Source organism: Falco cherrug, chromosome 6 (assembly GCF_023634085.1).
Source record: "Falco cherrug isolate bFalChe1 chromosome 6, bFalChe1.pri, whole genome shotgun sequence".
NCBI lineage: Eukaryota > Metazoa > Chordata > Aves > Falconiformes > Falconidae > Falco > Falco cherrug.
The window spans coordinates 62,556,447-62,581,248 of NC_073702.1; the positions used below are offsets into that span (position 1 = coordinate 62,556,447).

Genomic DNA, 24,802 nt, shown 5'->3' on the forward strand with positions numbered 1-24,802 from the left:
CTGTAAAAAGTCTATCCAAAGAATAGTAGGATGCTAAAAAAATGTTTCCCTTGGGAGCTTTTTCATCTGGACCATGGCTGGGAAAGCTTTTATTTGGGTTTAACTTTGAGTGTTGGATAGAGCTAATTTTGGGAGAGAAGCAGCCTGTGCTTTCCAGATGAGTTGAGATCTCTACTTCGAATAAGTGCATTGCACTGCTATGATCAGAAGGGGATATTGTGTTAATGGGAGGGAACAGAGGGAAGAAAACTCTTTTTACATACTCTTTTGAATTGGTATATTTGTGAGGATTTTTTTTTCCACTGGGATTTTGTTGTCTTTTAGGCATGTTGCTAGGCACTGGAAGCTTTACCAGTGGTATAGCATTGCAGAACTTTGCCTCCCTATCTTTCTTCGCTTTAGTGATTCTGTGAGTGGCTATGTGGCAAGTGATAACCCCTGGCCCATGTTACTCTTCCTCTCTTTTACTTTCCAGCTTAAAAGTTCCTTATGTATATTCCTGCTGTAAGAAAAAAAAAAGTGCAGAAGTAGGAGTAACTATTTTTATTTTATCAGACTTTTATGTAGCAAAGCACAGGGAGACACAAAGCAGAGCCAGGTAAATGGGGCTTTGACATTTAGACAGAGATCAGCTGTGCATTGCACCTCAGAGGACAGAGGGCTTCTGAGCAGAGGTGGTAATGGAAAGAGGTAACACCACCAATTTCTGTTGAACTCATGAATCCATTTTTATTCAAGCTGGACTTGAATGGGCAGGCAGAAGTGAGCATAGGTGACATGATCTCTGTTTCTTAAAAGAATTTCCCTTCAAGTATGACCACCAGCATTCAGCTTTATAAAGATACATCTTTTCTTTGATGGAAGAAAAGGATTATAGGAGTATGGGTCTCATCAGTGATACTGTCACAGTCAGGGAACATCCCATGACAAAGCCTGCTATGACCTGCGATGGATGATCCTGTGTCAAAACCTGCCAGTGGAATTGATGGCCAGTAGAGATGGGATTACTATGCTCTGAATAACCACAACAAACCTTACTGGTATTCCAGTATTGGACATCATCTGCACCAAGTAAGGACTGTGTTTGTTATGAACCTACATGATGGTCATCTTTTTTTGTCCCCAGAGTCCTCCTATATATGTTGGCCAGAAGTGACCTGGAAGTATCCTTAAGTTTTTAATGAAAGGATTTCTGAGAGCTATGAATGATGGTGGAAACAAGGGATTTTGAGGAAAATGCTAGAAACCATCCTCAAAAAGCAGATCTGGTATCCTATACTGAAAAGGGCTTTGGGGCGTTGGACACAGTGCTGGCCAAGAAGGCATGTTCCTGGGTCTCACTGGCAGAAAAATACTATTGCTGTGCTAATGAGACAGCTCTTGCTAGAAATGGAAACTTATGCCCAAGTCTGAAATGCACTTGTTTGTGCCATACCTGGTAATCTACTGGTCCTGCATTGACAACCGACCCAAAGTGATCTGGCTGCAAGCCGAAGTGCAGAGTGAAACTGTATGAATTGCAAATTCAACCTTCTCCTGAACTGTCTAGGGCCACTATAGCACAATGAAGTCAGAAAAAGTGCTGGTTAAGTAACTTGTGCAATGGATAGTGCTTGATGTTTTAGTTATGTTTTTCCAAGTGTTCTGTTTCAAAACCTTCATCTATCTTTGAGCTATAAAACAGAAATACATTTACTAAGGTTTGGATGTTGGTTTGGTCTGACCTTCCTATCTCGCGGAACAATATGTCATGGTGAGCAATTGCTTTGATTCATTATTACTCTTTAGAGTACTTTTCCCCATAAGATACACACATTTGGATGAAGTAAAGTATTAAGCCTTTGAAGCATAAGTTCAATCACTAGAAATTAAAATAAGCCCTTCACGCTTTAAAAAAGAAATTTGAACTTCTATTTGTAATGAAAATAGTACTTTAAATTCAGATGCGCTTTTGTTAAAAAAAGCAAATAAATTAAATTCTTTGTTTTCAAGTTAAGGGGTTATTTTTTCAGAACCAGTATTGCTTTTGGTACTCTATGATTATTATTGCAAACCCAATGACTTTGAACTAAGAATCCCATATTCAATTGCTATTAAAAGTGATTTTCATTATATTCTTCTAAAATATTTTAATCACATCATATAAAGTCAGGCAAATGAGGTAATATACAGTATGTGTTCACTTTTCACTGTCCATAATAATTGCTTCAGTTACCTTCTCAAATACTGTTGCTTTAATTACCTTATTTTGTAAGTCAGGATCTTTTTAACTGCTAAGTTTATCTGGAGTCAGAACCTACATATGACATATCCTTCATATGACCTTTAATGGTAAATTCATATTGATTTTAATTGTTTTTCCAGTTTAATAAAAATAAACATATAATCTTTAAATTAATAAAAGATATAATCTTTTAATTTTACATATTTTTAATTCAAAGGAACAGGTACATATGCCTAAATACAATATGCACTTATGTATTTTTTCCCAAAATCATAGTTATATAGTAGACATGATTCTACATACACACGGTAATATTATCTTAAATTGTATTTCCCAAATAGACCAACAATTTCCTCTTGTTGAATACTTTGCATTACCGCTCATGGTTTCAGATTTAGCATGTTTGACTGAGTTACTAGCATTGTATGTACAAATACTAGGTCATGTAAAGACTATACTTTTGACTATCGTAAACATAAAATTCAACGTTAACAATGCCTTGAAAGCTCTTTTGGCTTTGGTACAAAATGAAATCATTTTGAACGGTTGATATCCTCTTAACCCATGAAGAAAGGAGACACAAAATTAAACACCTTTTCTTATATGCTCTTATGAGGATCAGTCAGTTTGGACATTACTAAGTGATGTTTTCAGATGTTATTCTCAAGGTGGATATATTTAGATATTTCAGAAAGATTCTAATGCAGTTTTTAGGGCAGGCAAATTTTCTTTGGGAGTTGAATTTGTACTCTGTCTTCTCATTCCTTTGACAAGAGCCTCAGTCAAGGATTTGAACATTTACTGATTACTTATTTTTCTACAGTCTAATTAATGAATTTAATTAATTAGTTGAATGAATGAACACATTTAACTAATTAAAATTATTACTAACACATTCCAGCTTTCTAATGAGATTCCTTTCCTTGCCAAATATGTATCAAGGCCTATTTTATAGAAATCATCTTCAAGTCAGAGGACAGGAATGCAGTCCAGAATATCTGGATGTCATTTTCTTCTTTTAACAAAGCATATTCAGTATGGGTTAGCACCATCTGTATTTGCCTCTTTTTATTTCCTCTTTATTCATACAAAACCCTTTTTCATTCCTCACGCTTGCTCAGCAAAGGTGTCACGTAATGTTCTCATTTATTTCCTCCATTCCTCTTGATGATTACAAGCCTTACAGATACTAAAGTAGTTTGTTGATGACTCTTCCTGTACTTTTCACTAGTAATTGATAAATCAAATAGTTAACTGATCAGGCAACTTACGTGTGGTGCGATATATTGATTTATCTTAAACGTTTGCATAATAGGTTTAGTTACGATTAATGTAAAAGGAGTTCTCCTATGAGTGTATGGCATCTAATTATTTATCACCATTTACTTCAAATAAGGGGTGGAGCTAATCTTGGAAAAAGCTTTCTGTGTTTGTTGGATGGAAGCTGAATGCCGCCCCAGTTGAAAATGCTGACTCATTTCAGTTTTATTTCCATTTAATTTGCACTCAGCACAAAGCAACAAAAGAACTAAATAGTACCTTCAGAGGAGCAAACTAAAACTATTGCTTGGTCAAGTCCCTGTAAACTACAGGGTTTAGTGAGGGAGGAAAGATATGTTTTAAAAGGCATACATAGGTGCAGATTTTCACAGAACCTGGCTATTGAGATGTTTGCAGTGACTTGGGGAAAATACTGGTTTTGTTTATCTAGCAGCAGTGCCAGTAACTCATATGACATGGTGACATGGCAGTGGAATGGGGAAGGCTGCAGGGTGGTTTACATCTTGGAACCTGAGAGCCCTTCTGCAGTTTTGGGGATCTTTGACTTTTAAGTTCTCAGGGTGTTAACACACCTGCACCTCTACATAGTTCAAGTGATGTCAATGGACTTGGCATGAATTTCTGCCACAGCAGCCTTGGCAAAATTTCTTTTTTCCTGGAATAAGTCCAGTCTGTCACTTCTGAATTCTCGTTCCCTTGAAATCAGTAGGACTTTTCATCAGCAGTAAAATCCAGATTTCACTCAAATATGTAAATATTTTTAGCAATAAATTCATTGTGCAGATCTTGTTGGCCTTTCCCTTCATTCTATTGGAATTTAATTAGCATAGCACAGATTATCTTTTAGTAAATAGGCAGGATGTTTATAAAAGCTAAATTGTCTTTCTGGTACGTTTCATTGACTGGTAAAATTAATGTTTTTTTATTTGTTCAGATGGTTTTTTGGCCCAATCAAACGAGCAGATGCTGAGAAACAACTGTTATACCCTGGCAACCAGGCAGGAGCCTTTCTAATCCGAGAAAGTGAAAGTCTAAAAGGCGAATACTCACTCTCAGGTAACTTCTAGTTTTTAATCTTAAACAATGTTTTAAAAATTTCTCAGGTAATCTGGACTCTTCCATTTTTGAGAACAATAAACTGTGAGCATGAAAATGAAATTAAGTTCATAATAATATTTCTTTCCCAGGATATATAAAGAAAACTTGGCAAGACTAATTTGAGTTTTTACTTCCATTTATTTTATAGGCTTTGTTTATTAATATGCTCAGAACAGAAATGAACTTTCTTATGCTTAGTACTTCCAGCATGCCAGCTACCTTAAATAGAAACTATTTTCATGATAAAAATGCCAAAAAATACATCACAGTTGTACACTACTGTTCTGATTAGTACACAAAATAAAAAATAAACCATATTGGCAGATATTTGCAGTTTAAGAAAGTGAGATTTATTCTAGAGCACACCCTTAGGTTTATATTTATTGGTTTTCAGGGACAAAATGATAGAAAGATCTTCAAAACTGTACTTTATAATTAGTTATATTTCTTTGAAAAGTTAGCTATAAACATCAGTAAAAAGTTAGATTTATGATGATGATTGGTTTTGAAAGTTATTTTAAGTCCTTTATTTTAATCCAAAAGACTACAAAATAGGGACTCTTATTGACTCTTACTTGGTAGTAATTTTACTTACTCATATGTGTACATGTCATCTTTTTCAAGTCATAGATATTTGCAATATTAGTAAATGTGACTGTCCATCGGTTGTTTTCTGTGAACACTTTCTATCAAACTTGTCATACAAGTGTGAGTCAAGAGTGTAACATTATCCCTGAGACAACAGGGCTATACACATAAACTTCCTAATGTGCTTTACCTATAAAATTCCATATGCTAGTAAAGGTTCTTGATGCTTGTGAATAAACCATAAGTTGTCACATGCAGTTGTATCAGTAAAATGAGAGGCACCTTATGCATAACCAGATTCTTTTGTATTGACTCCTTTTCTGCCTGGATGTTTATGTGTCAGTCACATTCCTGGGCATTACACAGAAACACATTAAGCAGCTTAATGAACTTTTGGCACATTCTTGTTTTCTCTTTCCAGATCCTAGGGAAAGGGTCTATACCTGCAATGTCTTGTGGTAATGGGAGGGTAGCTTTTTTTGCCAAAACAAAGAAATATACGTTGCCTGTGATGTGAAACACAGGGAAGTTTTTGAAATAAATATGATATTTCAAGTTCTGGGAGAGTTCATTAAATAATCTTCAGTTTGTCCTCAAGGAAGTTTGTTCTTGCCAAGAAGTGCTGATAAGGAACACCAAGGAATCAGATTGCTCCCAGATTGTGACAGAACTGACCCCTGTGGCTGCCCATTTTTATCCAATGACTGCATTATAGCCACAGACCTTTCAAAATGCTTTCCTTCTCTATGCCAACTTATCCCTGTCTCACATGATTTCAAATGTTCTTCATCAGTGAATGGATTTCATCCAAGGACTGGGCTGGACCGATAGCAACATGGTGTTATGCATGGAAGGATAAATAGACCTGTATTATCTGCTTAATGTTGGCACTTGAATACATGACACCTTACTAAAAATCAATGAAAAATCTTGTGCTTGCACACCTAGGGGTAGAAATGCAATGTCTTTTGATTATTCTCCAAATTTAGCCTTCTAGGAAAGATTCAAATTCTTAATTTTTCACACTGTGTACTGACTACTTCTGTGACAGGAAAGCAGCAGTACCTTATTTAAACCAAGAAGTACTGCAGAGCAAAATCCAAAAGAATGAAAATAAATACTAGGCCAGTATTTGTGGCAGGATGAGATCATCTTTTGATTCTGCTGTTTAATTTTTTCCTTACAAATTGTGGACAGAAACTATATTCTATATGATTCTATATATTTGATTAAATTAGAAAAGCTTGTCATAGACATTTTTCAGGTTTCTGAATAGGCTTATTCAGGAACAGGAGATTTGATGATGGCTGATAACAGCAAGATATGAAACCATCAGTGCTGGTTTCTTCCATGGTCGTTTTGTTTGTTGAAGGAAGGGAGATGTGGTGCTGAAGAACGTAATACATGGGGAGGCAAAGCTCCAGATATAGGAGCCAGCCCTCCTTCATGCACAAATGTGCGTTGTCCTCTGAGCATGTAGGCATGTATGTATGTCTCATCTCAGATTTATTAAACATTTGTGCTCTTTTAGGCAAAGAAAGAGAATAAACTCTGAAGAAGTCTGTAGACAGTGAGTATTAGTGACATGATTTACCAGTGCTGCTAGATCTTTTAGTAGTTTCCCAGACTTGAACGTAATTTAGCCTTGGCATGCTACTTCATCCTGAGGAGTTAAATATTATTTGCTGCTTACTGAATAGGCTTGACTGAGTGGTGCCTGTTTGTGTTGTGCAAGCTTTTTTGCTTCCAACCTAATAGTATAGACATAACGGTCTAGACATTGTATGTCCATAATGTCATTACTTATGTCTACTTTTAGGAAAGCTAGTGCATCCCACAGCAAATGATGAAGTGGATTGTACTGTGGGGAGTATTGATTGGAATGAAGGTTGTTTAGTCCACCAGATGCTATGGAAAGGCATTTTTTCTGACTCTCTCCTCTTTGTTCCGTCAGAAGGAATTATGAGACGCTCAAAGCTGAGGCAGAGAAGTAGTGGGTTTTTGAGGAATACTAGTTCAGAACTATTCTTTTGAAAGGTCTTGGGTGGCTTCTGTCTCCATGGTAGCTGATACACTGACAGGAAGAAGTCACAAACTGATATTTTGTGATATTTTGACATAATTATGTCCTTAATTTCTGTTTCCAATTTTTTCATTGCAGAAAGCATAGACCCCAAACTCCCATTCTCTGTAGGACTAGTTGGGTTTTCTCTACCTTCTGTTGTTGTTTGGTTTCATTCCAGAGTAGATGGTAATGTCTAGAAGAGTTAAGGTCTTTAAGAAAATACTGTAATTCTCTCTCTGGACTAACATTTAGATGTAATAAAGCTAAAAAGGAAAAGAAGTAGAAAATGAAGTGAGATCTTTTACCCAAGCACCCATAAACTGATTTTATTACTTTCATGCTTGATTTCATACTCATATAGGCAATATATAAGAGACTTAATGTTAATGAGGGAGACAAATGGATCTTCTTAGGAAAAAAAAAAAAACCCAAAAGAAATAAATCCTATCTTTTGTTATAACGACACTTCTCACTTCTAACTTGCCTTGGTGGGAAAACTCACAATTTGTAAGGTTTAGATGATAAATGACCATTTAAATTAAAAACAAAAAGTCATGTTCAGAAAGGTTTTTCTCATCTGTGAATGGTTAAATGGAAAGCTCATCAAACCAGATAGGCCACCGAGATATGTCGCTATAATTTTAAAGTGTTTGACATTTTAAAAATAGGTTTTCCCATTTTAAAAATGCACATGTTGTCGACAGATTTTTATGTTGATAACTGCAGCATCTGGTGTGAAATGTATTAAATTTTAAACATGTTGGTGCCATCTTAGACATTGCCTCTTTTTAATTAAAAGCCATAATTTAGATGTGCTCAGCTTAATTGAGTATCATTGCCAATGATCGCAGGAGGTTCTCTACTTCCCCCCTTGCTGAATAATAGTATCTGAGAGACTGATTGCATTGACAATGTAAATGGTTTGTGTTTTCTTCCATTTTCCCCCCATGCTCCTATAAAAAGATTGTGTGGCTTCCTCTAGGCCAGATTGGGTTTCAGCACAGGGAAAAATAGGTAATTGTTTAAGGCAGAAGGCTGCTAGGAGTGGCAGAATCATGGTCTTAGCAGGAGAATGGTTTCGGGTCAGCCCCTGCACCTGTTCTGTGCTGGTGAGGGTGATCTCATAAGCCGCCCTCCTCCCACATTCCCCCATCCATCCTGGGATGGAAACCAGGCACAGCTTCTGCCAGCAGCGCTGCACTGCCTGTGCTGGAGAAGGACTGCAGACAGGATAGATGCTGGGACGATGGTGGTAATGATGCCTTAATGTCTCCACAATTCATTTGGTGAAGATGTGGACTTTGCTGATGTCACCATACGTTTTTCTACCCTGGGGAAGTATAGAGGAATGCAGGCAGTGGGTTGATGGGCACTGATAACATGCAGCTGTGGCCTTGCCTTAGAGGCAGTGGGTTGATTGACATGGATGATGTGCAGGTGTAGATCGTTCCTACTAAGTGGTTAAATAGCCCTGAGGACGGAGGGAGTGGGGTTGGATGGAGGAGGAGCAGTGTGGTCTGATCTCTGAAGGAAGGAGATACAGTGTGGACAGTAGAATCTGACTGAGGGTAAAGCCTTGTTGCAGCCTACTAGTTTGTGCTGCAACAATTGGTGGCCCGTGTGAGGCTGACTGGGTTGGACTCCAACTACAATAGGGAAGGAGTAGTGAATTATTTTATTCTCATCCTTGGGGTAGCAAAATCTACTTCTGCGTGGCCCAACCTTATGAAGATGGGAAGCAGAGAGAGGGCAATGCTTCTGTTGAACTGAAATCATGAAGAAATCTAATGGGAAGCTGTGATTCTGTTGGGAAGGGCAGGCTGAGGAGAAAAGTAGTGTTCAAACGCAGGTGCTGTGAAGCTAAAGTTGCAATCCTATCCTTTTAAGCACAGAGGGGGTTTCAGCTAGATTCTCACTGAATGATGTGCACTGCATCCTGTTGGGCAGAGGAACTGCACCGTGCTGCAGGGCTGCGAGTGTGCGGTGCAGGACTTGTACAGCCAGACTCAGCCATGGGGTGCAAGTAAACAGTCCCTTGCCAAATACTGCATTAATTAATCTCAGCTGCTTATCACAGGAAGAGGTGGCATCAGCACAGAGATTTTCTCCAGCTTTGCCACACAAATCACCACCTGACCTGGATATTGCCAATTGTAAGGCTTCATACAAGGCTCATCTAAGAAATTAGAGTACATCCTTTGAACCAACTCTTGCATTAATATTAGCTGCTTCACAAGTAATAATTGTAATACCGCTACTAAATAAAGTGGGTAGTCAAACTACTATCACTTGTGATATACGACTGAGACTGGATTAACACAGTGATCGTGCTGGCCTTTTATTCAATACATAAATAGCAATTCATTTGGCCAGATGCACTTTCCTGTGAACTTTACAAAATTCATTAAATTTTCAGTCTGTCATTACTGAATTACTCTTTCTTTCATTTTGCCTCAGCCCCATTTCCAAATGATACATCACAAAAATATACGGGTGTTTTAGATTTTGAAAATGCTAATTATGGGTGTTAATTAAAAAGAAATGGCATTTTAAAAGTGTGATGTATTTGTCTTTATACTATGGGGTTATACTTACAAACATTCTCATTTCTGGTCCTCGTGAAGAATTGTAAGTTCTCAGGTCTCAAAACGTTACCCGTGGCAGCCAGTAAATGCCCTCAGATTTCCAACAGCTCCTGTATGCCCTCTGGTGGTCTGGGATGACAGCCGCACAGTACAGTTAGAAAAATATTTGATTATACATGACAGTACTTGAGGAAGGACATATTCTCCTTTTTAACTCAATCACTTAAATGGTGAGAGAAATTATACTTTGTGTAAGCTTTTTTAATTCCGTGCAACCAACAATTTTCTGTATTTCTTATATATATAGCTGTGTATTCTGTTATTGTGACCAAAGTGATTCCCAACATTCATGCAGTGTCACAGTATCAAGGATCTATCAGCTATAATGTCTCCAGAGGGGAGCAATAACAATTTTTTTTTATAATGAGATTTTCGAATGTACCAGACTGAGGCTGCTTCTAGTATTGAAAAACAGTTCAATTGAATTATTCAGCTAAGAGTACCCACTAGTCAACATGACCAAATTGACTATGTTTGTTGGAATTTTGGCTAATAAAAGGTATACTGGAGGTAAACAGCAGGAGACCTTTCCTCTATGTCTCCCTGTTGCTTTTCACACTTTTGTCTTGTGTGAGGAGCCTGAGAAGGGGACAATGGAACCTCCCAAATCGATGGGTGTGGAAGGAGCCACCTGGTCTATTGAAAAGGTGTAATGTTGGGTGACCAGGATGGCAACTGGAGCATCCTTCTCCCCTTGAGAGCTTGTTCTCCACCCATCGTGGAAAAGCACTATGCTGTTTCATTAAATGGAGCGTGAGATACCCCTCTGATTTATGTTCCCATTTTTATCTATTCTTACTTGTATTTTTCCAAAATGTGGTGCTTCACATTTAGTCCTGCTCCAATGTTTCTCCTTCTGGCCATTCTCCAGGCTCACTTGATGATTCCCATTCTCCTTTTTGGCTCAATTCTCAATCTCACTGGCCCCCACCCTAACTGGACAACCTGTGTCCCTTCACCTTGCTCCCACACCAGCTCTAACAGGTGGCAACCCCCTCCCATCCACACTTTCAAATATTTGTCTCTCACAATCTCATTACCGCTTGGTACCATTCCTTGAGCGCTGAGCATTTTGCCATCTGAAATTCCTAGGATCAGAAAACCTCCTTCCACTGATGCATGCATCTTCTGTTTGAGACACAGCAAATTTATCCTACTACTTAAACACCTTCCCTCTGAAGTTATGCTTTATGTGGTCAGGATTCCTCATTACCAGCTAGGTTCATTGAGGTACATTGTTACTATTAGATTTAACAGCTGTGGCATTGATGGGAGTTAAATCAGTTACCCTTTGGTATGATTATGTACATTATAGAACATACAAAAAAATTTAAAAAGGATGAGATAAAGATGAAATAATCAGTATTTTTAAAATATTTATTTTATTTTGTCTTATTAATGGTACAAAAAATACTTTTTTCCCACACCCCAACGGATTGTCTTGCTTACACTCCCTGGGTTGCACACACCTTGCTTTGAAGACCACTACTCAAAGCCATATATGACAGAGACATCAAAAGTGGCAATTACAAACCTAATATTCCTTCAATAATGCACACAGTGAGTGACAATGCATTTTTTGTCCATCTCTGGCCTGCTGCTGGTCCAGGTCTAGCCCCAGCATGCAGTGGCCCAGCCTTCTTTCTGACGCCTCTAAAGGGTGCTCTGACAGTCACAGAAAAGGACACTTTGGGCATCATGACAAGTATGTAAATAATCTACAGGAGGTAAGGAGAGAAAAGTCTTGTTGATTAGGAAACAACAGATCAGAATAAAACACATTTCAATGGAAAGGGAGTCATCAGCTACTTGAAAAAGAGCATTATTGGTCTGACTTTTACATATTCCAAACAGACGGGAAGCTCAGTAAAACCCTTGGAAAATGTAAGTGCTTTTCAGAGAACGATGGCTGTGTGGAGTTCTGTTTGCTTTAAAATGCCTGCCAGCACAGCAGCTGCTATTTGGAACGTTAACACTGACAAATGAAATATTAAAAACTGATTAAATGATTACTGTGAATTAGATGCTCCTGGCTGGTTCTGGTGTCCTAAAAGATAGAAAATAAGAGCTGCCTCACAGAAGATGCATTTATGTATTTTGTGTCATTTCTTATGGTGCAAGCAAGAATTTCCAAACCTGAGTGGTTGAAGACCGATAGACTAGATACGTTAAGCTATGTAAACAGTGGGTTTTGGTTTGAAAGAGGTTTTTTATAGTTGTCATCTTTGAGACTAAAATAACTTATTCTAAGGTCCTTATAAATACATTTAGGAATATTAGGATGGTTTGGCAATAAGCTGTATTGTACCACCGCTATAATTCCTGGAAACTTAATATATTAAAATCTTCTTAGTTTTTGATGGTGTATCTGTGAAGCACTACAGGATCAGAAAGCTGGATGAAGGAGGCTTTTTCCTAAGCAGAAGGAAGACTTTCAAAACTCTGAATGAGTTTGTTGACTATTATAGTAAGAACAGTGATGGTCTCTGCGTGGTGCTGGGAAAGCCATGCCTAAAGGTAAGAGTAGATGCTAAACTGTGCAACCTATTGTTTGTAAGCTAACTCAACAGTCAGAAAGTGTTATCCCCATATCTGCTTCTACTATTTCAAGATGTTGATGATCTGCTTATTTTCAGGAAGTTCTGGGCAGCGCTACAGTTTTGTTCTTGAAGCTAACAGGCTGATAAAAAATACCATGCCATTTTGGACAAATCATATGTGGCTGGAGCAGAAAATATGCCAAATCATGATTTATGGATACCTTTTTATAAATGTATATGGAGATGAAATCTCCAACTTCATAATTCTAGCTGTCCATAAGTAATTACTGAGACAAACCCACAAGGTTCAGGCAAGCAATACACCACTATTCAAAAGGCTTACTAGAGGGATGATTTCTAGTTTTTACTTTTAATGGCAGGATATTTTCATTAGAGTATTTCTTATTTCTAAGAAAAGTACCCAGATGTGGGCTGTATTTTATGTTTTCAGATCACTTTATCATGTGTGGGTACTCTAAGGAAACATTTATATCGGGTGTGACTAAACATGACATAGTTAATAATGACTTACATATGCTGTTGAAAAATATTATGTCTCAATTACTGTATTATTTCTATTTTTACCAGGTACAAATTCCTACTACTTTTGATTTGTCATATAAAACTGTTGATCAGTGGGAGATAGACCGGCAGTCTCTGAAGTTGTTGAAAAAATTAGGATCTGGTCAATTTGGTGAGGTATGGGAAGGACGGTGGAACAATACCACTCCTGTGGCAATCAAAACATTAAAACCAGGTATGTGAATTAGTCTTAAATGCTAATAATGTGAAATGTTAGCAAGGGTGCTCATTTATTTTTTAAATGCTACTGAAAAGAGACCCTATCCATATATGCAATCAGTCTTAAAATCCATGCACTTAAACATGAAGATTAGTAAACCTCAAGGTCCAGGTGCTCATTGGTATTTTGAATTACAAATTTATACAATTTTCTGTTTCCATATGAGCTGAATTCTTTCTTATGCAACATCTATATTACATAAAAATGCTATCCCAGCAAGGCCATCTCTTTTGTACAATGTTGCTTGTATGGAACCGAATGACTACATTTCATCTGTAGGTGAAGTAATTGATTTACTACTGGTTTGTCATCTGTAGAATTTCTTCTAGTGATTAGATGCTATATTATAGTGATTCCTTAGGTAATATATAGAATAGGTACTATGTTAAGTTTGTATTTAAGAAGTGCTTTAATCTTAATTTGATTGAATAAAATTTCTCAAAGTTTTTGATACACATATAATAATATAGCTTTTAACCTTTTTCTTAATTATTTTTCATTAACCTTAAATTGACAACATAAAATATCTGCCAGCAGATGGCAAGAACCACATAGATAAAGTAGTTTGGATGATACACATTTTTTTAAAAAAAGACATAACAATATAATAAATTGTGGTTAATTGAAAAAGCTTGTGTTGGCCATTAACGATCATGTTTCAGCAAGCATAACAGGTTCAGATCTTTGATTCAGAATAACAAAAACATGCTTGAGCTCTGCTTGAATGGTCTCCTGAACAGGGAGGAATTTAAGCATGTGTTTTAGGGCTATCTTGTGTCAGGATATTGTTTGGTTTGGGGCTTGCAAATTGAATGAAAATAAGCACCTTTTTTTTTTTCTCTACTTAACTGAAATTAGAGAAACTGCTCATACTAAAGTCCTTCTATGATTCATGTGAAAGACAGCATACTTTTTTTCAGAGAACTGATCCATCTCCGTAGTGACCCAGTAAACACAGAAACTGTCTTGAAATGTCTTTGTCTATTTCCCTTTCCTAAGATGGTATTCACTAAGCCTGTGCCTTTTGTTCCAGGGATCCATATGCCTATTTTTATTGATTTCTGAAACCACAAGTCTGATACCAGTCTTTTTCTCCTTGTGTCTGACCTGAGTCTTTCATTTTGCAGTACAGGCCCATTACCTCTTGTCTTATACACAATGACTAAAGAGTACCTAATTGTTTTCTTCCTCTTTACAGCAGCGTTGCACATACTAAAAAAACTATCAAGTTCCTCTTTGGTCTTCCTTTCTTTAGGTTAAACAGCTCAGCCAGATTCTTTGTGTATCTCAGATGTTTTAGATGTCCCATTGTTTTCAGAAGACCTTCACTGAGCTGTGGTAACCATATTTTTTCTTAGTGTGGTGCTAAAGAAAGAACAAGTCTGGATGTGTAAAGAGAGGGATTTGCTTCATATTTCTGACATTCTAGACTTCTGTTTAAACAATCAAACATGATGCTTCCCTTTCTTCTCCATGAGACAAGAACCTAATTTGTCCATCTGAGTTTACTTTCCTTTAATGATTTAATGCAACATCTGGAAAAGTCTGTTTTATTGCAGAAGACTGAAGGGTCCTTAGTAAAGTGTGAAATTTCTTAAATGATATTTAAAGAAGGAAATAAATGAAGCTGGAATAAAGAACAAGACTAAGATATCTCAATTTTTTTTTGTGATATTAAGTTTTCTTTTAGAATTAGATTTTGAACAAATGGCAATGCATACATTTCAACTTCCTTTAGCAGGGAAGTGCAGCTGACATTTATCTGGTATTGCATATACAAAAATAGGAAGCTATCTTAATCATATTTCATCTCCTCTTAATAATTAAATTCAAAACACTAGTTCAGCTTTTTCTTCTATATAATGGGGACAGTACATAATACTTTTCTCTGTGAAACAAACTTCTGTGTTAATAATGGATTGAATCAGAATGACAAGACTACCGCGAAATATGTGAAACTCTAGTGGCAAGTTCCAGCTGCAATTTGCCTTCGTTTTTTTTCCTTTTTTTTTTGATGCTGATCCCCTGAATGACTGCTACTAATACTCCACCTGAAGAGAAGGAAGAGTTAGTTCATTTTTCATCTGAAACATTTGAATGTGTTCAAGGCCAAACTGATCTATGGAGATCCATTCTTTGACTGTTGTTCAATTCAGTATCCTTTCGATGTCTTGCTGATAAAGCTTGCAGAAAACACAATAATTTTAGAGTGACATAAGCAGGAAGAGGGTTTTTTTTTAATGTTTCTATAATAATAGGATAGCCTAAGAATGCACACACAGAAGACTATAAAACAAGGAAAAAATGGTCACGTAAACTTCAATAGGTTTGCTAGCTAAAAATTACTTTTTACACTGGAATAAACATAATATTCACTGCAGACTCATTTTTATGTACAGACTGGCACAGTGTAGTGGAAGAAGCCCCTTCAACTGTGATACTTTTTGTGGTATCATAGTTCGGCTGGGAAAAAGGGCTTGATTAATCAATACTTTTTCCATCTCTGTTTTTTTTTCACTCTAGTCAACAGTAGTAGTCTCATTGATTTCACAGGGAGTTATATTGAGTCAGGGCAGACACAAGCCCCACCTGGATGTGATGCTTGGATAGCAGAGAGTTTGTGATCTAATACTGTGATAAGGAAGTTGTGCATTGCACTTAATGATGCTCAGAATGAAGACTTTGATGCTCCAAGTCATCTTGATAAATTATATAGGTAATACTGAATTTCTTATCACTGTACTTTGCGAACTATCTCGTTCTACAAAAATGGTTCAAACAATCTCAAATGGAAGCATTTAACCTTGTAGTACACTTCTCTAGGGAATTATCTTCTTCTATACAATGTTTTTCACCATTTGGCATGCTTTACTGTAATCAGTTAACACTGGTTTTCCATAGCTTGTTCTCATCGTTACCCATGAGGAATAACTTTTCAATAATTAAAGGAAAACCCCAGTACCCTCACCCTAGTCTGAGTAATAAATGCTTAGCTTCGTACTAATAAAATTACAGCAAAGGCTAGGTCTGATAATTTCATTCATCATAATATGAAGATAAGTGAATGGAAAACACAGTACTTCATGAGTAATCAAGAAATACATCATGTTGATGATTGAAGCTTCTAATATTCACATAGACATCATTTCAGGCTCCCAGTGTAACACACTGTAAAACAATCCTCTTGTATTGCTTGGCTCAAAGATCTAAATCAGTTGTCTTTACACTGAGGGAGAAGGGGACATGTTTTAAATCAAAGCCTTTTTGCTAAGCTGCTGTACAGTATAGACCCACTGGAAAAGAAAGCAATCAGAACAAGAGAATAGTGTGATAAGCTGAAAGTGATCTGACAAATGTAGGGTTCTGTTAAAATGGCTTTACCACTAGAGAATTTTGTGACATGGAACCATGCTCACATTACCAAGCAACAGCAGGTTAAGCAAGTAAGGTAATCATGTAGTAAAAAATATAGAAGAGCATAATGCAATCAGTATGTCGTAGATTTATAGGCCTGAAGACCAGAAGGAATTTCTGCTGGTTGGAGTTTTTCTCTGTCCTAGATCGTGTGTAGTGTGAATACTTTGCTGTTGTTATATGCCATTACATTTCACCCCTCTTCCGAGATATTAATATTTAATCAAAACACAGCTTGTTCTTGACTAGGTAACTAGAATTCTTCTAGTCCTGAGATGGAGGCACAGAGAGAAATGGCCTCTGCTGTCTTTGACAGTTTGTATTAATGGTATATCCTATACCTGTAAGAATGTGGCCTAATTTCTCATCTGGATTTACCTGTTGTCTTCTCTGTAACTCTTGTTATGTGTTCTTGTGATGAAATAGAAGCCTCCTCATATGCAGTATTTTTTATTTCCACTCTGGAATTACATACAGACAGGGTTAAACCAATTTTCAATTGTCTTTAGAAGGGCTAAATATAGTTTCTTGTTATATGGTATTCTCATTTCTCAAATACTTTTTCTGGACTGACACCAATTTCTAGCTGTTGCTGATAAAAGGTTTAAAATGGTTGTGTTTAGGTAGATGACCTTCCAACCTGTAGGAAAAATTAAACTCCCAGAATTCTGGTGAGATAGCAGTGATGGATTTTTCCTAGAACCAGTTCTCACTTGCTGCAAATGTGCGATTCCCCACTTGTGAGTAATTAAGGTATTGAGAAATCTGTTTCCATTCCAATTTGGAGCAAGAGTCAATTTCTCAAATATTGCACACAAACTGGAAATTTCACAAGTCTTTCTTTCAGAAACATTGATGCACAGCATACTAGCTACATTTTTCCTGGTTTTAGGCATCTAACATTTTAGATACATCAGGCTTTTTTAATAATTATTGGGAAGAAATAAACACCTACATGTCAGATACTATAGATTAAAAATGTACATTATAATGAGAGAATAACAAGCTATTAAAGCATGTTTCTGTCCATTGGTTGTGAAGTCTGGACAACTACCTCATATCTAGGTGCCTGGATAATTGTCTACAGTTGGAAGAGGTGAATTCAGCTACCAGCAGTGTTCTCTAATTCCACAGAACTTACAACAGTAACAAAACTGAGGAAAATGCTGATCTGGTGGAGCCTATGAGATCTTAAACTGGTAAGCCTGGGAACTGTCTGACCAAGAACTGTGGAAGGACTGAGGTTCCTAGGCTTCATCTCCTGCCTTTATGGTTATAGAGTATCTAGTTTAACCAGCTTCAGAGTTTGGGGTTTGCAGTCCTCTGTCTATGGACAACAGGGCTCCACACACAGGCCTTATGGACTGTAAGGGAGATTTTGCAGGAAAAGGGGCTCAACCAGAGATGTTCTCAGATTTAATGAACCATCCTTTTTCAATGAATTCCTGTTTCTGCTAGAAGTTTGTTGTCCATCTCTAAACAGAATGTTAAATACTTCACTATCAAAAACATCAGAAGATGAAATCTATTGATCCAGAACCATTTTTCCCCCCCTGACTCTTCAGAGGCTTTTTTCAGAGCCAGTGGTGGATTATGAAGACCTTCAACATGTCAGAATGACTAGTCTGTGATCTTTGTATTTATACAAGATTTCTATTAATCTTGAAGGAAGAGCCACAAGACTCTTAATTAAACTAGTCTTTTGATGTATTGGGTTGACCCTGGCTGGATTCCAGGTGCCCACCAAAGCTGCTCTATCACTACCATCATCTCCCTTCACCATCACCCCCACGCTCCCCCCCCCTCCAGATGGACAGGGGATAGGAAATACAACAAAAGGCTTGTGGGTGAAGATAAGGACAGGAGGAGATCAGTCATCAATTACCATGACAGGCAAAACAGACTCAACTTGGGGAAATTAAGTTTATTACCAGCCAGATCAGAGTAAGATAATGATAAATAAAGCCAAAGCTTAAAAACACCTTCACCCCCACCCCTCCCTTCTTTCCACGCTTAACGTCTCTCCTGATTTTCTCTACCTCCTTCCTGCCAGTGGCACAGGGGAATGGGGCTTGTGGTCAGTTCATCACACGTTGCTGCTGCTTCTTCCTCCTCAGGGGAAAGGCTCCTCACACTCTTCCCCTGCTCCAGTGTGGGGTCCCTCCCATGGGAGACAGTCCTCCATGATCTTCTCCAATGTTAGTCCTTCCCATGGGCTGCAGGTCTTCACAGACTGCTCCAGCGTGGGTCCCCCACAGGGTCACAAGCCCTGCCAGCAAACCTGCTCCAGTGTGGGTTCCCCTTTCCACAGGTTCTGCCAGTAGCCTGATCCAGTTTGGGCTTCCCACGGGGTCACAGCCTCCTTGGGGCATCCACCTGCTCTGGCGTGGGGTCCTCCACAGGCTGCAGGTGGGTACCTGCTCCAGCGTTACCCTCCATGGGCTGAGGGGCACAGCCTGCCTCACCATAGGCTTCACCAGGGGCTGCAGGGGCATCTCTGCTGCAGTGCCTGGGGCACCTCCTGCCTCCTTCTGCACTGACCTGCGTGTCTGCAGAGTGGTTGCTCTCACATGTTCTCACTCCTCTCTCTGGCTGCAGTTTCTCTTGCTGAGGGTTTCCCCCCCGCCTTCTTAAATACATTATCCCATAGGCGCTACTGCTGTTGCTCATGGGCTCGGCTTTGGCCAGTGGTGGGTCTTGTCTCGGAGCCAGCTGGCATTGGCTCTATCAGACATAGGGGAAGCTTCCAGCAGCTTCTCACAGCAGCCACCCCTGCAGCCCCCCTGCTACCAAAATGTTGCTGTACAAACCCAATACGTTCCACCTCTCACCTCTGTGAGCCACATGTTTAAGAATTCTCATTAAAATCCATTTTTATCACACAAACTTCACAAACTTCACTCACATCAACAGAAAGAATTCCCCACAACAAAATCTAAATAACATCATCACACCACCAAAGTGGACAATTTACACACAATCCACCCATCGTCCCTTCATCACAATTACAACCACCAAATTTCCCCACGATCATTCCTCTTTTTGTCTCTAACATTACTCAGTCCATGTTTTGCCCATTACCTCTCCTATCCTTATTACAATCTGTTGATCACTGTGAGTATAAGCAAAAAGCAGTAGTAATGTGATGCCTTCATTCAGATAATTGTCTTATTTATTCATTGGTGATTGACTATGCTTTGGAGACATCTGTGACATTTTACCAGCCAAAAACATAGTGATGGGTGTGTGAATGAAAAAACAAAGAACATCTTTGCCTTAAGGAGCATCTCTGACTTGTGAGTTGTTGACCCACAGTTATCCACCTCTGTGTAGGGATCAGCAGACAGGAAAATGGTGTAGAAGCCAGCAACTGCTGTTTCTGTTCTTGGCTCTGCACAGCACTGTCTTGCTGTAGGTCCCTGACCACGTCATTTCACATTTTTGTTTTTATTTTCTCACTGATATATTGTTTGGTTTTTTTTTTTTTATTTAAGTGGAAATCATTGCAGGAGAGATTTGCACTTTGTCCTATGCTGAGTGTGATGGATTCTCTGGAACCTATTGTCTGGGCAAGCTGGCTTCTTCAGCTGTCAGCATGAAAAGCAGACATCTATCATTACCAATTAATCGTATCTGAGAAAATTCCTTATGCCTGTTCAAGTTGACGGATGCATTTGTCAGTATCATATTGTAAGACAACTCCCAAGCTTCTCTCTTTGCATGGAAGCTGCCCAAGCACAGTTTTTTTTCAGGAGGCTTTGTCAAAATAGTTACTGGTTTGGTACTGTCAGTGGAGGTTTTAATAATATTTTCAGTTCTTCAATATGTCATGTCTTTAGTGCATACACCACATAAAAATCTTTGCCCTCAGGAGAATCTGCCAATTTCTCTTAACAAAGAAATTCTTTTATTTCATTTAGTTCAGCACATAACCCTAAACTAACTTCTCAGTTCACTTCTGTATGGTGAGAAAGCTACTTGAGGATTGTCAGATACCTATCTCATTCTCCTGTTAATGTGAATAGCTTGCACTCGTTCTTTTGTGTTACCAACAACATGATGTTTTTAATATTATTTCTTTATTATGCATAAACTTATTCAGAAGATCACAGTATATGCTTAATGTACTTTGCACACAATTTCATTTTGTATAAACTTATTCAGAAGACAAGGTGGCTTTGAAGTACAAGGTTACTTTGTAGTTATTTGGGAAGGTTTATTGAAAGTTGCAAAGGGTCATGGGTGGATCTTATCAAATATTTAAGGACCACTTACATTTAGGCCAATGGAATATGGAAAATAACTGACCTTTCTCTCTAACTCATTTCCAAATTATCAGTGTTCATCTTATAAAGTGAAGTTTCCTCAATTCCAGAACAAAATATTTTCAGAAAGAAAATGATCAGAACTGATATATCTGCTTTAAGTAGTCTTAAATTAGAGGTGGTTGCTGGCAAAGTAGCACATCATAGAAGACATCAAAGAAACATATTCCAACACTTTGTTCTGAAGAACTTTGACATTTACAAAGACATTCTTAATTCAAAAAGCAAATTATTAAAACTATTTTCTTCATGTACTGATCAATCTACTCCCAAATTGGTGTCTTACACAAGGGATACTTGTGTATTTACATTTCAGTAAATGTTTCTGTTTCTGTTAACTAGTTTTTTGGTCAAGTGGTTTCTACTTACAGTAATCTGCTCTTCATATTGTGCTTACCATTTACAGCTGAAAACATATATTTCATTAAAAACACATGTTAATCAACCGCAAACTAGAAAAAGTTATTTGAAACTCCATGTGGCATGTATTTTATGTATTTTACTTACATAAACGTCCTCAAAAATTGTATTGTAACTTCTTTCCCACTATTGTGACAGGCTTTATCTAACTAATTTGTATCAAGCATATTTGCTTGGTTTTAGAGGCAGTTTTTACTTTGCTTAGTTAGTTGCTAAAACCTAATCTTAGACAAAACACTGGTAAAGACACTTTCAGTTAGCATCCAATCCACTTACTAGCTACAGTATAAGAGCTACAGGGCTCTGGGGGGCTTTGGGCATTATCTGCTACTTGTGCTGTTTAAAGATATAAGTAAAACTGAAGGTTACATATGCTCTTCAAAATATGCAGAAAATAATTCTTATCAATCTTTGTTACTGATTTCTTATCTTTATTATTATTAATTGCTTCTACAGCATAAAGAAGGATTTGCTGCTATTCAGTTAATAGAATACTTCCCTCCTGATCAATTTATTGGAAGTTGTCATATGTGAAACACATGTTGCTTGGTTTCAGTTTGTTGGAAGAAGTTTATAGCATGATTAAACTGAGAGATTCCTTGTAGGCAAATTTTGATGACGGGAACAAATCAGACTGTCATTTTCTATGGTATGAAGAAATCCTGTATGATGTTCCATAAAGGGTAGTTGATTTAGTAGGCCTCAAGTTAGTAAATACTTTATCCTTTTTAGGGTAAACCTGTAAAATTTTGGCACCCATGCTAAATCACTAGTCATGCTTATGCATTTACCTGTGGAGGCAGAATACTTCACACCATGCAGCTTCTCTGTAACCTTTCGGATGATTTCCATGACACATGCATGTATCTTGAAGAGTAAGCAAATGAACCAAAATATTAAATCAGTACCAAATTGAGTCCAAACCCTTTAAAGACAACCCTAGGCTTGCTTTTTTTTTTTTTTTTTTTTTTTTTTTTAATTTAGGATTGGTGGAAAGTTCAAATAAAGCTGTAAAGGAAGATTATGCTGCTCTAAATAGGAAAAATACATAGGATTGTCCTTACAGATATTTTTTTTTTTCTACCTGTCATAATCTCTGCTTTATCCAGACCAAGTGTAAGTCATTAACTTTTCAGGCAGACCCCCACTTTCCTCTGACAGTTGCAAAAGGAAATGGGTATAGCCTGTACCTGTTGAGGAGATGTATTATTGGTTGCTATCCATTTATTGATGGCATGGAAATCTATTAACTTTCACCATCCCTCCTAATAGCATTATATAAGGTATCATGAAATTGGACCCCATGGGATTGCCAAGGAAGTATCAGGACACAGAGTGGAGCACCTGGCCCTTGCAATAATCCTTGCTCTCACAAGTTGCAATGTCAAATGGCTCTTTTTTCATAAAGTCTGTGTCAGAAGCATTTCTGAGTCATTCCTCTCACACTGATGCAAGGATATGAAATCACACATTATTGCTATGTTTTGGAAGAGGTTGGAGCACTTTTCAGGAGGTGGCATTCAGTGTAGGTGTTGGGTGAAGGTGGCCCAGGCTCATTTGACAGTTCTGTGGAACAGATTTTCTGGTGGAGTTTTATTGCTGAGCCATTTAGCATCCTCCTAGCATTTAACTTCATTTAAACATCCATGTTTGGAACAGAGCCAACTCCCAAATGAAACTTTTTTGTTACCTAATGCTAAAAATCATGTAGCCTTGGCTTCTCAAATGACTCAGCCTGCTTACACTAGGAAAAGTTTGTTTTTAAACATGGAATAGAGCAGATTAGACTCCCTGCCTTCCCCCCCCCCCCCCCCCCCCCAACTGTCACTGTGATCTTTTCTTAATAAAACTAATTTGATTTGGGAGAAAGGAAGCATTTGAGTAGTTGAATAATTTCACATTTGTTTATACAAGTATTGTGAAGTTGATGTTGTTTACCATCTTCCTCAAACATTTGAGAATATCTGATCACTACTGGATCATTCCAGTTAGAAAGCTTTGTTTATTTATTTGTGCATGTTTTTTCTAATCAACCCCCTACTCAGGACATATGAGCTGTAATCCTAAATGTGCCACTGACTTTAGCTCCCTGTGCCATTTCTGTATGTTTCATTTCATGGTTTTTTTGACATGGTTTATGCATTGGCTTACTGTGTATAGGAATAGAACTAGAGATATTACGACCTTATGTAACACTTAAAAAGTTTAGATCATTAGTTGTTAAGATAATTCTGCATTTAAGAGAGTGTAAAATTGCTGTTGCATATGTCCATACATTCGTATTTCTAATAAGGTTGCTATTATATTACTATTAATATGCTATATTAATATGCTATATAACATTATAAACATTATAAACATATATAAACATATAAACATTATAAACATATAAACATAAAAATATATAAACATATAAACATATAAAATTATAAATAGTTATTGTATTTATGTATATAAAATGCACACATCTATTCTTCATATGCTAAAGTGATTTCAGTGCTCTCAGGTTTTGATTGCTGAAGCTGAAAACATAGTGCAATAGATTCTTATTGCAGCATTATTTTTCTGCCAGAAACTTTATGTTCACTACCCAAGCACACTTACCTCAGTTTCGGGTCACTTTGTTAACCAGTTGTAACATCACTGTTTGCTTAAATTATATCAGTTAACATTCTAGCCTCACTTTTTTCTGTTTGGGAAAGGCCTGGGGATGGTTAATTTAAGCCTTTATATTTCTGGTAGCTGGAACAAATATGTTCTCTGTCCTTGTGCAACTGGCATGCTTCACTCATTAACTGTTTATTTGAGGGGCACTGTCTGTTTTCTGTGGCATCTGTGAAGATTTGAGATGCTAATGCACTTTGAAAGACAGAAAACAATCTCAGTTATTCCCTTAAGACTGCCAGGCTGGTAGGAAGGCCTTTAATAACCTCAGCTTATGTTTTGTTATATGCTGTTGTTTCAGGTTCAATGGATCCAAAGGACTTTCTGAGGGAAGCACAAATAATGAAGAACTTGAGACATCCAAAACTTATACAGCTTTATGCTGTCTGCACATTGGAGGACCCTATTTATATTATTACTGAGCTGATGAGATATGGAAGTCTTCTAGAATACCTTCAAAGTAAGCAAATGACTATAAACTCATTTCAAGGGGTGCCACAGCCGTCAGTTTAGTAAATACACTAACATAAAAAACAGAAGTACAACACCCTGGTTTAATATAAAAGGTACATAATTTGTCATGTGTGGGGATATGAAAAGAGGAAAAAAAGAGGTTTATGAATTTTTAATGTGCCAAAGTATTTGAGAAGTAGGAGAGAATCACATTCACAGTTTGATCCTTGCCTTAAAATGAATGACCCATATTTTTCCCCCCGGTTCCATGAGTAGATGGGAA

At 37.5% G+C, this 24,802-nt stretch overlaps 1 protein-coding gene across 1 annotated transcript in view; it reads left to right on the forward strand.

Annotated features, from left to right (window-relative positions):
- FRK (fyn related Src family tyrosine kinase) overlaps positions 1–24,802 on the forward strand; it is a 56,314-nt gene that overhangs the window by 21,075 nt on the left and 10,437 nt on the right. Inside the window, exons 2-5 of the mRNA XM_005445746.3 lie at positions 4,440–4,561; positions 12,255–12,418; positions 13,030–13,198; positions 24,368–24,526. Of these exons, the coding sequence (XP_005445803.1) occupies positions 4,440–4,561; positions 12,255–12,418; positions 13,030–13,198; positions 24,368–24,526 (614 nt within the window). The remainder of the gene's footprint in view (positions 1–4,439; positions 4,562–12,254; positions 12,419–13,029; positions 13,199–24,367; positions 24,527–24,802) is intronic.